We start from the raw sequence: 15,521 nt of genomic DNA, 5'->3' as shown, positions 1-15,521 counted from the left end.
ACTAGTATACATGACATTCCATGCGAGGATGGTATAATTAGGTGTCAGAGAAGCCATGCAGGTACCAGGACAGGTGCTGGGACATGCCCACCAACTCCAAGCGTGAGACCTCATCACTAGCTCAGGTTCACAAATTGCCATCTGAAATTTCCACACTCGGAGTGTAGCTCTAAAACATGATGACCTGAATGTTCTGATCAAACAGTCCCACCTTCTAGGGTGCACTGACCACGTTCAAGTGCCCAAAACGCAGCAAACCATTAACCTGGATACAACTCTGCTCCATCAGCAAAGACACTCTAAGGCATGTTTCCCAAACTGGGGTCCGTGGACCCCCAGGTGTCCGTGACACATTCCCAGGGGGTCCTCAGGCAGCAGTTTTAAAAGCACTGCAAAGTTCCTTGTGGAATTAGCAGTTTTCGAGTAACTATAAAAGTGTCAAGATAACTCCAGTGATTAATGAGATTTGTCCAGTGGCAGGTTTGACTTATCTGAGGTAGCACAGAGGGTTAATATGCCTGCTGCAAAAAACGTGTACCATGCATTTTAAAAAACAGAATTTTATGTGCACAGGTCAGTGGGTTACTGCTTTTGTCACAGATATTCTTGTGTTACTCTGCAGCTCATAAGAGACAATCATAATCTAGCACAGTGATCTATAAACTATCATCAAAGAGCTGCTTACACACTGCATGGTACAAGTTAGTAACTCATGTTTTTTCACAGTCTTTCATTATCCTGATGCTGCTAATGGGGTTTATTTGGATGGAAATAGATTTTTATTGTTAAAGTCAATGCTAACCACTGTTATGTTCTAAATCCTAAATTTGTGCTTTTCCAGACCAAGTACTCTTTAAAAATGCCTACCAGTATGAATGACATGTGAATCCTACACTGTGTAGTCCCCTTTGCCTTATGTAACATTTTCTCTACACTGATTTACACGTATGATTCATTGTCTATATGTGTGTGTGGTGTAAAGTGCTCTGACATCCTACAATTGTATGAGAGATGCTATAAAACAAATAAAATAAATGTGACACGTGCTATGGAGAATTGAGAGGCACTGTTGAAGGGTGTTAATAAGGAAATCATTGAAGAACCCCAACAAAGATTGTTGTATCCTGGTGCATAGTAAGGTTATCATTTACTATTCTTTAAAAGCTTATATAATTCAATATATAATGATAAATGTGTTGTAGAATGCACTATTGTATCCTACATTTTCTTGAGGGGAGAGCCTCCCAAAGCCCCCTTTGTAGTGGTCAGGCTCACTCACTGCACTTGGTGTGCACTGTATGGGGACTGGTCTGAAAACATTTGCCAGTGATGCTTTGGGCTTCCACTCTGGTCTTGGCAGGAGCAGGACCCTTGTACTGCAAAATGAAACTAACCATTTAAAAGTTAATCACGGAGATGCAGCACCAATCGTCCCATTAAATGTTTCAGTTGTTTGCAAACTCTTTCAATATAAAATAGTAAAATCCTTAGTAATTCGAGTGTTTTGAATGCACATGTGTATTTATTTATTTTTAATTACTCTTTTAATGTTTGAAATTTAAATCATACAAATTGCTGGGGGTCCCCGGATTCCAGTGGTGAGTCAATGGGGGTCCTCGGGAGTCAAATGTTTGGGAACCCCTGCTCTAAGGAGCTCCAGTTGGTGGTGGTCAATCACTGTGTACCCAAATGGGAGCAGGCCACCAATTGCTCACCATCCCAGTACACAGTGTGTTGTACAGCACCTTGTGCCATCCGCTATTGGTTCAAGACACACAATTGTTGGACGGAATGCAGAACAAATCAAAACTTTCACCTCTAGTCAAGAGATCTAGGTTAAAAATCCATCATTCTTTTGCTCACCATGCCACCCCAGTTTAGACCTGGCCATATACAAATCAGTCTTGACCCTGTCCCTCATGGGAACAGTCCAGCCCGAAAGCCAGGTCCTCCCTGGACCGGAAACAAGCATCCTAGGACCGGTTTCGGGGTTTCACCCCTCCTTAGCCGAGATAGCTTGAATCCAGTGACAGTGAGCCCGGGACCCATGTCTGGGCATACCTGGCACACTTGGGGCGAGAAAGCAAAAGAAACCCAGGTAATGGATGGAATGCAGAACAAATCAAAACATTCACCCCCAGTCAAAAGACACACTGTAGGCTCAGCATCAGTGTCCAGCTAAATCTCAAATCTGCTCTGTCCTCTCGCAAATTGAAAAGTTGAAAGGCAACAGAAAGAAGTGAGTCGATAGTTTTTTACTGTTCATTCAAAATAGGATGCTCCGTGTGCATAAGTCCAAGACTTATGTAATGTCATGCGGGCAGTAAATAAATCGAAGCATAACTTTTATTTGGATAGCAATAAAATGACACATGTTAAATCTTTTTGTTATTTGGGAATTACATATAACCATGACGGGTCATGGTCTTCCGAGTTTGATAATATCAGACTGAAGATGCTGCGGACCACCAATAGCATATTCCGTTTTGCATCCAAGCTTGGTTCAAGAAGTATCCCAGATATGATAAATATATATAACATTCGCTGTGTTTCTTCAGCATTGTATGGGGCGGGCGTGTGGGGTCATACTGAAGGCCCTTCGCTCCAAAAAGATTAAAACAAGTTTTTAAAGAGACTGTTATGTGCCCCTCCTTCTGCCTGTGTACAACTAATCCATGATGAGGTAGGGATCGTGTATATCTCTGACTTAGCAGCCGTTCGGCCACTCTTATTGTGGCGTTCTATTTGGGCTAAGCCTGAGACACGATTCACTCAAGAAATTATTCTTGATTGTATAGGCTTGGATTACTCATCACGAATTCAGTGGTTGAAATACATTCATTTCTGGTATAAAACCTTATTTGAAATTGATGTTCTTTTAGACCCTGAACTGGCAGTAGCAATCCCCAAAAAGGAAATCAAACCAACATTTATCAATTTCAAAAAGAATGAGCGAGATAAGGTGAATGGAAAGTTAGCCACCGTGAGGTTTTATAAGGAACTGAACTTATCTCCGGGGCTTCAAACCTACCTTGCGAATGTGTCTCGTCCTTCCCATCAATTCGTGTTAACCCGAGTTAGATTGGGTATTGTACACCACCTTGTTGCTTTTCCAAATCAGAAAATTAGATCAGAAATGCCCTGCCCGTGCGACAACACCTCACGTCAGAGCTGCTGTCATTTTTTACTTTTCTGTAAATTTTATCACTTTTTAAGGGTAAAGTATCTTAAACCCATCTTCCTAAAACATAATATCAGATCTACAAAGAGTGCTCTAGTACTATTATCTTCTCTAGAGAATGCGGATATTTGTTTTTTTGTTGCTACCTTTATCCTGAAATGTACAGCTGCCCGGAAGAGCATTGTGTTGCTATAATTTTACATATTCCTGTCTGTACATCAACCTTCCAGTTTTTGTTGTATTTTGCCCTCAGTATGTACAGTCTGGTCGTTTATATAACTATTTTACCCGTGTCATCCCGAGCCATATTAGATATTTAGGTTCAATGTACAGCTGCCAGGAAAAGCACTCGGTGTGATGAATATATTTATTCCTGTCTGTACTTACATGCCCTTTTTTAAAAAACTTTTTAGCTATGTTTTACATTTTTAGGGCTCGGACTCCTTCCCAGTGAAACTGGGAGGAGTTTGAGAACTAATGTTAAAGGAGAAAAAAAAGAAGAAGAGGGCCTTGGAGAGAGAAATTCCAGACATTCCTTAGCGTTTTCTGTCATCTGGTCAGTGATTCGTCTTCCTTGTGTTTTCTTTTTAATAGGCTTGAAGTGATAGGGTAAATGTAGTTTTGTTCCGCCATTTTGAGGCATATTTCGTGCGTGCTCGCGCAAAGAAGTACATTAATTATAATTAGGAGCTGTCAGGGTGCCTCCGTTAGTGAATACAGATGGCCGGGCGCGTTCACAAATCTGCAGCGCTCAGCGCGCAGCTTCCTTGTTTTGCAAGATGCGATCACCGCTTTAATACAGATTCGCTGAGGTACGTTCATGAGGCATTTATAAGGTATTGGCAAAATTAATGGTCCAGGCTTACGAATTATTCACGGCAATTCATGAATATATGTTGTTGTTTTTTTAAAGGCACGATTTCTCACGAGCGTGTGAAGGACTGTTTATTTTCCAGACCATTGGATTATTTTTTTTTCGCTATCACAAGGTATGTCAAGTAAGACACGGTTTTTTTTAAGGCACACACTAATGTGGATGTAAGTTTGGAAATGACAGGAGCACCATATTTCTTACAGATGATTATGAAATCGGATGGTCAGCACCTGGTCCTGCTTTAATCAGGTCAGCTACATTCTATACTTATTTGAGGGTGTTATCGGAGAGAGTAAGCAGCACAGCACTTTTCAACTCAGGTGGCAATAGTACATTTGTTGATGTATGTACAACCATGCAACATTTGTATCAGTGCTCCCTTCACACCTCGCCATAGCCTTGTGCCCCAAAACGCTTGTATTGATCATCACGGGTTCAAACTGTGTGATCCTGGACACATCGCCCACCCCTCCTTTGTCCCCGATCTCTGGCAAAGGTGGGAGCGCTTAGAAGCAAGCGTATACCCGTGTTAAGCAGCATATATGGAACTGGGTCGGTACGTTGGCAGCTGCCGCTAGCGCCCCCCTCCAACACCCCCACAGCTCCCCCATCCCAGATGTAAGTCTCCCGCGCCCAGTATTGGCTACTTTACATGTCTCGGCCTGGGAGTTCATTCCGTAGGAACCCGGGCTCACTTAGCTGACGTCTCAGGGCAGGGAAGGATGTGCGCTGCCACGGTGCCACCCACATGTAAGTACGTGCCTGCGGTGGCCCTGTCTTTGCATTCCTATTTGCATTCAGTGCTCTTGTAAGGACATTTCATAATCCCACAATTTAAATCATCCCTCAAGGTGGAGCTTTGTGAGTTTATCAGGAGCCTGGGAAAGGGTACCAGCATGCTACAATAGAAGTCGGACAACTCGGTGGGTCAAGTGCCTGCTACAGAGATCTGAGTAACCTGCAGGGGTAATATTCGAATATAGACAGGGCCAACTTAGATTTCGCAGCACATTTCACTGTTGTAACACATGTGTGCAGCACCAGTACTATGAGCCTCTGGTGCTCAGTGCCACAAAGGCTGAAGCACAGTAACTTTCTAAAGTACAGAAATCCAAGCTTGTGAGCACGATGCTGCGGTCCAGTCCTAGATATTCTTACCAGCCTGCCAGTCCTCTTCAGACTGCAGCTCCTTTCCTCCCCCACTGGAGATCTAATGTAAGTATCGCGCCTGCCGCTGTCCATCGCAGAGTGCAGTAGAGTGCAGCGTGCAGTAGAGTGCAGCGTGCATTAGAGTGCAGCGTGCATTAGAGTGCGGCGTGCAGTAGAGTGCGGCGTGCAGTAGAGTGCGGCGTGCAGTAGAGTGCGGCGTGCAGTAGATTGCGGCGTGCAGTAGATTGCGGCATGCAGTAGAGTGCAGAGTGCAGTAGAGTGCAGCATGCAGCGTGCAGTAGAGTGCAGCGTGCAGTAGAGTGCAGTAGAGTGCAGTAGAGTGCAGTAGAGTGCAGTAGAGTGCAGTAGAGTGCAAAATGAGTGCAGAGTGACAGTGAGTGCTGAGTGCATAGTGAGTGCAGAGTGCATAGTGAGTGCAGAGTGAGTGCAGGGGCAGAGTGAGTGCAGAGTGAGTGCAGGGGCAGAGTGAGTGCAGAGTGAGTGCAGGGGCAGAGTGAGTGCAGTTGCAGAGTGAGTGCAGGGTGAGTGCAGGGGCAGAGTGAGTGCAGTTGCAGAGTGAGTGCAGGGTGAGTGCAGGTGCACAGTCATACAGTTGCAATATTTCAATAGATACATTTAATAATGTCTGATCTTACCTACAACTGTGTCAATGAAAACGTTTTCCTTTTCGAATATCAATAAACAACTTTTACTTGCAAAAAGTGTTTTTTTTCACAGACTGTAAATCAAAGTTACAAACACATATTTTACGTATAGTGTGTGAGTGTGCAGAGTAAGCAGTATGTGGGATTAGTGTACAGTGAGAGTGAGTGCAGAGTGAGAGTGAGTGCAGAGTGAGTAAGTGTAGAGTGAGTACAGAAAGAGTGAGTGCAGAGTACAGAGTGAGTGCAGATGCAGAGTCAGTGCACAGTGGGTGCAGGTGCAGAGTGAGTGCAGTGTGAGTGCAGAAAGAGTGAGTGCAGAGTACAGAGTGAATGCAGAGTGAGTGCAGAGTGATTGCAGATGCAGAGTCAGTGCACAGTGAGTGCAGGTGCAGAGTGAGTGCAGACTGAATGTGAGTGCAGAGTGAGTGCAGAATAAGTGTGAGTGCAGAGTGTGTGTAGAGTGAGTGCAGGTGCAGAGTGTGTGTAGAGTGAGTGCAGGTGCAGAGTGAGTGCAGAGTGAGTGCAAGTGCAGAATGACTGCAGAGTGAGTGTGACTGCAGAGTGACTGCAGTGAGTGTGACTGCATAGTGACTGCAGAGTGAGTGTGATTGGAGAGTGAGTGTAGAGTGAGTGGAGGTGCAAAGTGAGTGCAGAGTGAGTGCAGGTACAGAGTGAGTGCAGAGTGAGTGCGAGTGCAGAATGACTGCAGAGTGAGTGTGACTGCAGAGTGACTGCAGCGTGAGTGTGACTGCAGAGTGACTGCCGAGTGACTGCAGTGTGAGTGTGACTGCAGAGTAACAGTGACTGCAGAGTGACAGTGACTGCAGTCTGTGAGTCTGCAAGGTAAACAGTATGTAAGTATGTGAGTATGCAGGGTGAACAGTGTGTAAGTGTGCAGGGTGCAAAGTGTGTGAGTGTCCAGGATGAACAGTGTGTGACTATGCAGGATGAACAGTGTGGATGTGCAGAGTGAGCAGTGTATGTGTGTAGGGACACTGTGTGAGTGTGCAGGAGACAAACATTAAAACTAAGTTCACCACACACATACATAGGACCACACACATAAAAACCACACACCACACACATACACCACACACACATACCACACTCACACACACCAGCCTCTCACCACCGCACACTCACCACCGCACACTCACCACCGCACACTCACCACCACACACTCACCACCACACACTCACCACCACACACTCACCCCCACAGACTCACCACTACACACACAACCACACGCCATCAGTGCACGCTTTCACCAAGCACAAACACCACCAGCCATCAATGTACGCTTTCACCAAGCACAAACCACACCATGCGTCAGTGCATACTTCCACCACGCACACAACACCAAATGTCAGTGCATGCTTTCACCAAACACACACACACAACACCAGCTGTCAGTGCACACTTTCATTAGGCGCACTTGCCACCAGCCGTCAGTGCACCCTTTCACCAAGCACACACATTACCAACTATCTCTGTACACTTAACAGGCACACACACTACCAGCCGTCAGTGCACGCTTCCACCAGGCACACACACCTCCACCCGGCACTGCATGCTTCCACCAAGCACACATACCACCAGCCATCAGTGCACAATTTCTACAGGAACACACACCACCACCCATCAGTGCACACATCAATTGTTAACGCATCTACAATTAACTATTGTAGCAATCGCACTATGCTGCACTTACTTTTAAAAATATTCATCTAAAGCGCAGCATGCACCATTGCTACTAGTCCAATCCAACACACATATTTCCACTACACACCACATGCATACACTCCATAACACATGGCTACAAGACATTGCCATTTACAATGCCATTACCTCCAACTCAAAAAAATCCGAGACCTATTGCATTTCTAATGCTTGTTAATATATACTGTTGTCCAGTGCATGTCAACATAGGTTCCCTTATGTGTTAACCCTGAGTACATTTTGAGTCATTTTTAGAATTGTTACTATACATGCAATGAATTGTTTTTAGTTGTTTTGCTTGTATGATTTGTATTTTTCAAATCGAATAAAAGCTTATGACTTGACTTGAGTCAAAGGTTATCGGCCGTCCATGGGGTCGGGTATGGGCCCCGGGCAAAGCCCCCAAAGGGCAGGTCTGAGTCAGTGCCAGCATGGGACGTGTCTGGCAGACAGTCCCCGAAGTCATGTAGGGCGAGCTACTTAGGTGACATGTCTCTTTGTCGGACGCCCCTGCAGATTGTGCTCCATGGCGTCGTCATTTATACCTCTACGGTTGGGGAGGGAGGCAAGTGGGAGCTACATCCAGTCCCATACATCTGCAAGTTTGTCGAAGAAGAGCAAGCAATAGTCTACGATGAGCGTGAGCCGTGCGGGAAACAGCAACATGTACTTAAGGCCCAGTTCCGAGTGCTAGTTTTGCTTCTACAAATTAGGCTTTTTTGCATTGGGCAGCTAGTGTATTGTCCCGGAAGATGGCGATTGGGCTATTGTCAACCTGTAGGATGCTCGCCGATTGCTTAGGCTTCTGCACTCGGCAGCCACACCACTGCAGTGCCTCTCGCAGGCACAAGGGAACCAGTAGGCCTCACTGTCTTACCCCCACTCCTCAGTTCAGGTGTGGGTGGTCTCTGCTGGGATCTCCAGAGTCACAGGGATCCAACGGCCAGCTCCAGCTTAGCAGAGGTGGGTTGGTGATCACGTCTGAGCAGAGAGCATCACTACAGCAGATTCAGATGCCTGACAGCGATTCTGACTGCTATCTTGAGTCGGTTGCGAGGCTACCCGGCCATCGCTGCTCATGTCATGTCGCGGGCTATGGAGAGGCTGAGTTCATTCACCAGGCCGCACACCCACTAGGCTGACAGAGTGGTGCTTAGAGGAGTTGGATGGACAACAGTAGTGTCAGTATTGCAGTTGGATGGGGCGAAGGCCATTCGCCTGCTCTGTTTAGCCTTGCCCTATGACTTCCCCTCTTTATTTGGTGTCTGCATATCCACACAGATCTTTACTTTACTAGGCTGCTTAGGCTTTCATGCCATCTCGACTGGTGACACCCACGGGTAGATCCCTCTACTTTAAAAAAAAAATGCCCGATGCCTTTGGGGCATTCTGCTCTTTTACAACCTTCTCGAGCTCATAGAATGGAATCTATTGATCACTAAGGGCTACTGGTTAGATGTACTCCTCTGTATGCAATTTTATGGTTTTCCCTCCAAGGCATCCAATGCCCTCAAAGGCATCAGAATATTCTATCAGTATGCTTTCTGTATTGCACTCCTCAGGTAAAAGCTATTAAGCATAATGATTATGTAGCTTTACAGCTGATCATGGTGGTACCATCCGCACAGATGACCGAGAAACTGGATACAATTGAACGCCCCTTGTGTTACACCCTAGTGCAGAGCATGGCTGCGAAAGCAAGTGGCGAGTTGCTGCCATAGGCGTAGACTTTGGTTTATGTGGACTTAAGCTTCAGGCAGGGTTTGAGGCCTGCATAATCTTGCCAGAACATTACACAAACAGTGATGCCAATTTTAATGAGACCGGTTTTCTGCGACTTTTGAATGTCAAGTTGAGACTGTGGTTTCGAACGCATTTTCCTCCTTGTGCTGCATCTTTTAGGGTGTAGATCATGTGCACGTGTAACTAATCCGAACATTAGTCCTCCTCCAGTTCAATTATGGTGTTTGACCACCTTCTTGAGAGGGTGCCGGAGCTTTTGTTGTGCTTTGCTAATCCCTGGCAATCTGCAGACTGGTAAAATAATTGGCCTTTCCACAGGCCGAACATGTCTTGCATTTAACTGGGCAAGCAGCATCAAAATGGCAGCTTCTCGAGGGACATGCAAACTGCTCCCCTCACTTCGGACACTGGCTCAACGGGTACACTTTAGAAGGGGTGGAAAGTGAGGAGGCTTCCATTGTGTGCAGCGTGTGCCTCCATGACTTTATGTGAACTGCTGAGGGCAAGCATTGTAGGTATTGTAATCTCTGCTTCGTGGAGGATCTCCCACGTTACTAGAGATGAATGGCAGCTCTGTAGGATTTGAGTTCTTATCTCCTTGCCTGTGTAGTCTAGTTGACACATGCTGGCAAGGTCTCTTAGCTTAGCGTAGACGTATCAAAGGGTTTGTTGTGGCCTTGCTTGGGCTTGATGAAAAATGAACCTCTAATAATCCAGATTTAATGGAGTGCTGAATTGTCCATCAAGAGCTTTCTGTGCAGCATTCTAGTCATTGTCTTGGCCAGTGTTTGGTAAAGTCAAAAGCAGTTTGTGCGCTCTGACCCTCCAAGTGAGTCAAAAGACATCTTTTCATCATGGAGTCTGTTTCTTTCATGGGGGCAAGGCAGCTCTTGAAAGAGGGTCAGACAGCAGATCCAATGACTGGATCACTGTAGCCGCATTGTTCAGCATGATTTTTGTTCTGGCGTGGTCCGCATCTGATAGGATGAGGTCAAGTAGCATCATAGGTAGAACACTGATGTCATAGGAGAGCCTCATCTTTATCTCTTATAGGTTACCACCTATTTTCAAAATATGCCTGCGTAACAGTCTTGACATGCAGCTGGGGTACAGCCAGTCACAGTTCGTGGTACCAGCAGAGCAACTTGCCTGTCAGTGATGTTTGTGCTTGCCCTTGAGTTTGGACCATTTCATATTTGCCCCTCAGTCACTGATGGTAGAAGTAAGTCCCCAGTACAATGGCCAACAAGGTGCCCTTAGAGGGGGTGCATTGACAACAAAGGGTGTGTCGGATATAGTGAACATGCCGATGAGCACATTGCTTCCCTGCTAAAATGGCTCTTAATGATGTACTGTATCCTTCACTGCACCTGTTGGTGATACAATGTCACTGCAGCCTTGAGTCAGCAGCTAAGGATGGCAGCGCTTTTCACTTTCCAGAAGCCCTGCTACGCTTCACTCCTTTGTGGCTCTAGTTGAGGGAACGGGACTCTGTTGGAGCACTCTGGTTCCACGAGTCCACTTTAAGAGCGCACGTAGCCTGGGAATGAGACCACCCATCCCAGACCCCGAAGGGACAGGGACCTTGGAATAATCACTGCGGGTGTTTCACACTTCCTTGTTCTTTAGTAGTGTCTTCCTTTTGCCTAAGGGAGGGCCACGCTGGCACACAATGAGACGTGCGCTCATCACTTAGCTGGTTTGTCTAACGGCTAGCAGTGCCTCGCACATGCGAAGTCCGTACAGTTGAACCCTTATGTATGTCATCAGGTTGAAACAGCAATTCTAGCAACTTGAGGGTGCCACTGTCCTCTATAATGGACTCATCCATCCACACCACACAGAGAGATTTTTGCTATGAGCTTGATGACTTGAGCTCGCCCATTTTGTGACGAGAGTTTGCCTTCTCCCTTTGTCAGTGTTTTTCTGTCGTTCTCTTCCCTCTCCCGTTTGTGCTTTCCCCTGTCTTGCTGTAGGTAAAAGTTTGATGATAGTCCCCACATGCAACCACCTGCTCAAATTCAGCACTGGCTGGTTCTTTCACTCTTTACCTTTTGCTTAGATGCCGCTTTCCATAACACGTTGTACCTGGCGTCCACTCCTTTACTGTGTTTAAAGTGAGAGCGCTAGGAGAGAAGGCCTCGGGCCGCTCTGAGCAGGCCGTGTTTACCGCTTCCCTCGGCGCCATTTGTATTCGCTGAGCGTCGCCTGCCTCTCCGTGGGGCACGCCGCAGAGGTCACTGCCGGAGCACTCCAAGTAATGCCGTGGGACGTGTCCTGCGTCCCCAAGTCTCCATGGACATCCCTGGTCGATAACTCTTGGGTTAAAGACAGGGAGGGTCAGCACACAGTGAGTAATGGCGCCCTCGGTCACCGTCGTTTCCCCGTTTGTCTTCGAGCTGGCGGCCTCCACTGTTCGCAGCATCGACTCGGCTACTTTGATGAGCTGCTGGGGCACCTCCAGTGGGCTACTTGCACGAGTTTGTTTCCAGTGAGCAGTCGAAGGGAGAAGGGTGTGTCAAAATATAGACAATGACACTATTTTCTGTAAATATACACAGCGTACCCTGATGGCAATGGAAATAGAACAGTGTATCGATGTATAGAGAACTTGTGTCCCTAGAGGTCACTCGTCAAAAGGTGCATTCCTGAATGTAGTATTGCCCAGCATATTCTGCAATAAACTATTTTTAATGAATTAATGTTTCTTCCAGGCTGGCTTAGTTAAAGTTGTATTTATGATTTTTATACAACAACTATTTACAACTAAATAAAGTGTTCATTCTTTAGTCCGTTTTATTTTGTGACTTAGTTTGGTTGACAGAGCGAGCACACAGTGGCTTTAGCGTATTTATTTATAAAGTTTTATATAACGCAAACAAGATCCCAAGGGATATCCGAGCGCTTCACATGTATAATGCTGCCTAATCTTTACACAGCGTGGCACTGACTTTTTCCTTATTCGTATAAAACCCCTTTTTGCTAGATAAAGGACATGAGGTGCCGTTAGCGAACATGATTTGCGCCGGCTCACACAGTTTAAGTAGTAAGGCCCTTAAAACATCACAAGTCTCATTGTTACACAGCCATCAAAACTACTTATTGGACCTTTCTACTGATACAATCCCTGCTTTATTATCTTATGTCATTTATCGACTCCAGCTCTACATCGGGTTCTGTTGTAAAGATGCACATCTTTACTTATTAAGTTATCTTTGTTATGCAAGTACCCCTTCTATCTCGCAGAGTGCTGAATGCAATTCCAATAAGTAGAGGCAGCAATCCATTCAAGGTCTAAGGTGGGCAGCTTAGGTGTTGAGGGGGGAGGAATCGAAGGGGAAAAGTGATTAGGGGATTGCCTTTTCAAATCCCCAGGAGATGACAGAAAAACATTGACCCCGAAGATTGAAAGCTCTGAGCAGATGGGACCTATTTGAGTAATTGCAACCATTTACTGCCATAACATCAAGCCTGAATTTGTGTCAATTGTCTCTGCTTAACACCGCGCAAGTACATCCCTGGCATGCAAAATAGGAGGTGTCCTTAAAAAAACAAAGATCTTTTTCTATTAATATTTGTAAATTTGCAAGGAACACTTAATCTTTATTCTGGGATTGTTTGCATGCGGACAATCGCATATAATGTATTTTCTAAAGCAGATTATGAATTTAGCTGGGCTTTCTCCTTTGTTTCCCTATGCCCCACAACTATAATACTAATGTTAATGACCTGTAACAGTAATATTGAATGTTTCTTCTGTTTCAATATTAAACCTATTGGTTTGCTTCCTTAACAGCCATGGCTGCCATTCGGAAGAAACTGGTTATTGTAGGAGATGGTGCTTGCGGGAAGACATGCCTGCTCATTGTGTTCAGTAAGGATCAGTTTCCGGAAGTCTACGTGCCGACTGTCTTTGAGAATTACATCGCAGACATTGAAGTAGATGGGAAACAGGTAACTTCTTTTGGTACATATCAATAATGCAACAGTGAAATTAGTTGACCATGACTATAATTATCTGCACCAGCAATAGTTTCCATTGCTTTTGTCCAATAACTCACCAAACAGCCTCCAAAATTGTAAGAACATTTCTGAAGCAAGATTGAGATAATAACAGTTCATTAGATGCATTTTAAACGTTGTGATCTGGCGTTGTGTACTTTGGCGTGACTTTTCTTTCCCTTATATCATTGTGCAAGCTTGTATACAGCAGAAACCCCTCCAAGAGAATCAAGCACTTTGTGAAAGGGAGTTTCTGGGGTCCTTCTAGACTTTTGGCTCTAAGAGGAACAGTCAAACAGGTTAACCGAGTTTCTAACCTTTGTCTGTTTTCTGTTGCTTCTGCCAGGGTATGACTAATCATCCCCGTATTTAAATGAGGCATTTGGGGTCTGAGTTATTGGTGATCTGTTTTAGAGATCTCTGTAGTACACTTGGGGAGCAAATTATTCATGGGTATGCTTTTTCCTTAAACTATTACAGGAAGATGGTGCACACCTTCTAACCATCAGCGTGAAGATGATCATTTAATCCTCTAAGCAACACAGAGGGAGCTGCCTGTAACATAAGTGTCCATGCCCTTGCAGCTCAGTAAGCATTTGAAGTTTAGGAAACCACAGACCAAAAGATCAGTTTTGCTTTAACTACAAGGAATCTTCTCTAGTACCAACTTATTCATCTGGTTAATAATCAAACGTTAAATTGACTTCTAAATCTGTAACTTGCCAGTTGCAAGTGATTTCATTCAATACCCAGGTGCAGGCCCATCATAAACATCTGCAATTCAGTGGGTTGAAATCACCCCTGTGCCAGTGACATACAAGAGATCCTCATCCGTCTTAGTAGAGGACAGAGGATATGTTCCGATGTATGAGGGGTAACAGAGGCTCAGACCATCCAAGCTTGATAACAGACCTGGGGGAGCAACACAAAGTTTCTTTTAGAGGTGTACATGGGGTGGAGAAATATTGCTCCTTGGTTCCTTGCCTAACAATGAAGTTTTGGAATATTTTGTGAGTTCTTTTTATGACTGCAGGTAAAGCCTTTGGATTTGTAGCCAATGTGTTGGGAAAATCTTGCTTCATTTGAATACTTTGGCTCCCTTTTGGGGAAAAAAAGATCATTGGAAGAAGCATTCGCGCCACAATCACCTGAAGTGGGTCAGATTTGCTGACTATTCTCGGTTAGTGCTGAACGGGGCAAATATAACAAAATAATAATAAAAGCAATCGCACAAATGTTTTCTAAGATTTGGCATTAGGCAAGAACTTTTGATTTAACTAAAATTATAAGTATAGTGCACTAAAAGGTGCTTTCAGCCTTCCCTCTTCATCCATTGGTTTGTCTTTATCATCCGCATTTTTCTTCCGCCCACTGTAGCTTACAGCATGGGCTATGAGCCAGCCCACTTCAGTCATACACTAACTTCACTGTCGGTGACGGCATATGCTCCTTCACAAGGAGCACATCCACTCACAAAATAATTCCTTTCAGTGCCAGGAACTTGGAGGCAATGTGTGCTTTTTTTTTTTAACAACATATTTTATTTGGTCATTTTTCAATATATCGGGCCAAAGCCCCGCAGTGGCATAATATGGGCATTTGGATGACCTATGCGGCAATAACCAATACCACTAAAATAAACCGCCCCTGCCAAACATGCAGTTAAACAAAAAACAAGAACAGTATGCAGACAGTGGTCAAATCCCCATATGCAGTACAGGATGCAGCAAGTTCCCTAGAGTCATTCCAATAAGACAATGATATAATCAAACAATATGGTTGAGTGTTGCAGGGCGGGGGTCGAGGGACACCCTTTGAGTCATCCTCCGGCATAGGGGGCAAGTCTATTCCCCGATATGTCGCCCATCGTGTCCATATCTTACGGTGTTTCCAGGGGCAGCGTCAAGCTTCAAAAACAGCAATCTCCGCCCCATACACTTGTCCAGTGCGGCCTTCCATTTATCTATAGTCTGGGGAGATGATGCCTTCCAACACTGTGCTATGTCTCTTTTGGCAATGGTGAGGGCAAGGAATAGTAGATGTTTATAGCGATTTCCCCCGATGTCCTCTGTGGAATGTAAGAGAAACAGCCGTGGGTCCAGTGGAAGCACCCACCCCAATATCTCATTGAGGCATGAACGAATCCTTTTCCAAAAGGGTTGCAGGGCAGTGCAGGCCACCCCTCCTC

At 45.2% G+C, this 15,521-nt stretch overlaps 1 protein-coding gene across 1 annotated transcript in view; it reads left to right on the top strand.

Moving 5' to 3' along the window:
- The window catches only part of LOC144755493 (rho-related GTP-binding protein RhoA-D), a 190,113-nt gene that overhangs the window by 138,496 nt on the left and 36,096 nt on the right, over positions 1-15,521 (top strand). The window contains exon 2 of the mRNA XM_078644473.1: positions 13,128-13,285. Coding sequence (XP_078500599.1) covers positions 13,130-13,285 — 156 coding nt within the window. The 5' untranslated portion in view covers positions 13,128-13,129. The remainder of the gene's footprint in view (positions 1-13,127; positions 13,286-15,521) is intronic.

The sequence above is a fragment of the Lissotriton helveticus genome, chromosome 5_1 (assembly GCF_964261635.1).
Source record: "Lissotriton helveticus chromosome 5_1, aLisHel1.1, whole genome shotgun sequence".
NCBI classification, from domain to species: Eukaryota; Metazoa; Chordata; class Amphibia; order Caudata; family Salamandridae; genus Lissotriton; species Lissotriton helveticus.
This window is presented reverse-complemented; position numbering and strand designations above follow the sequence as displayed.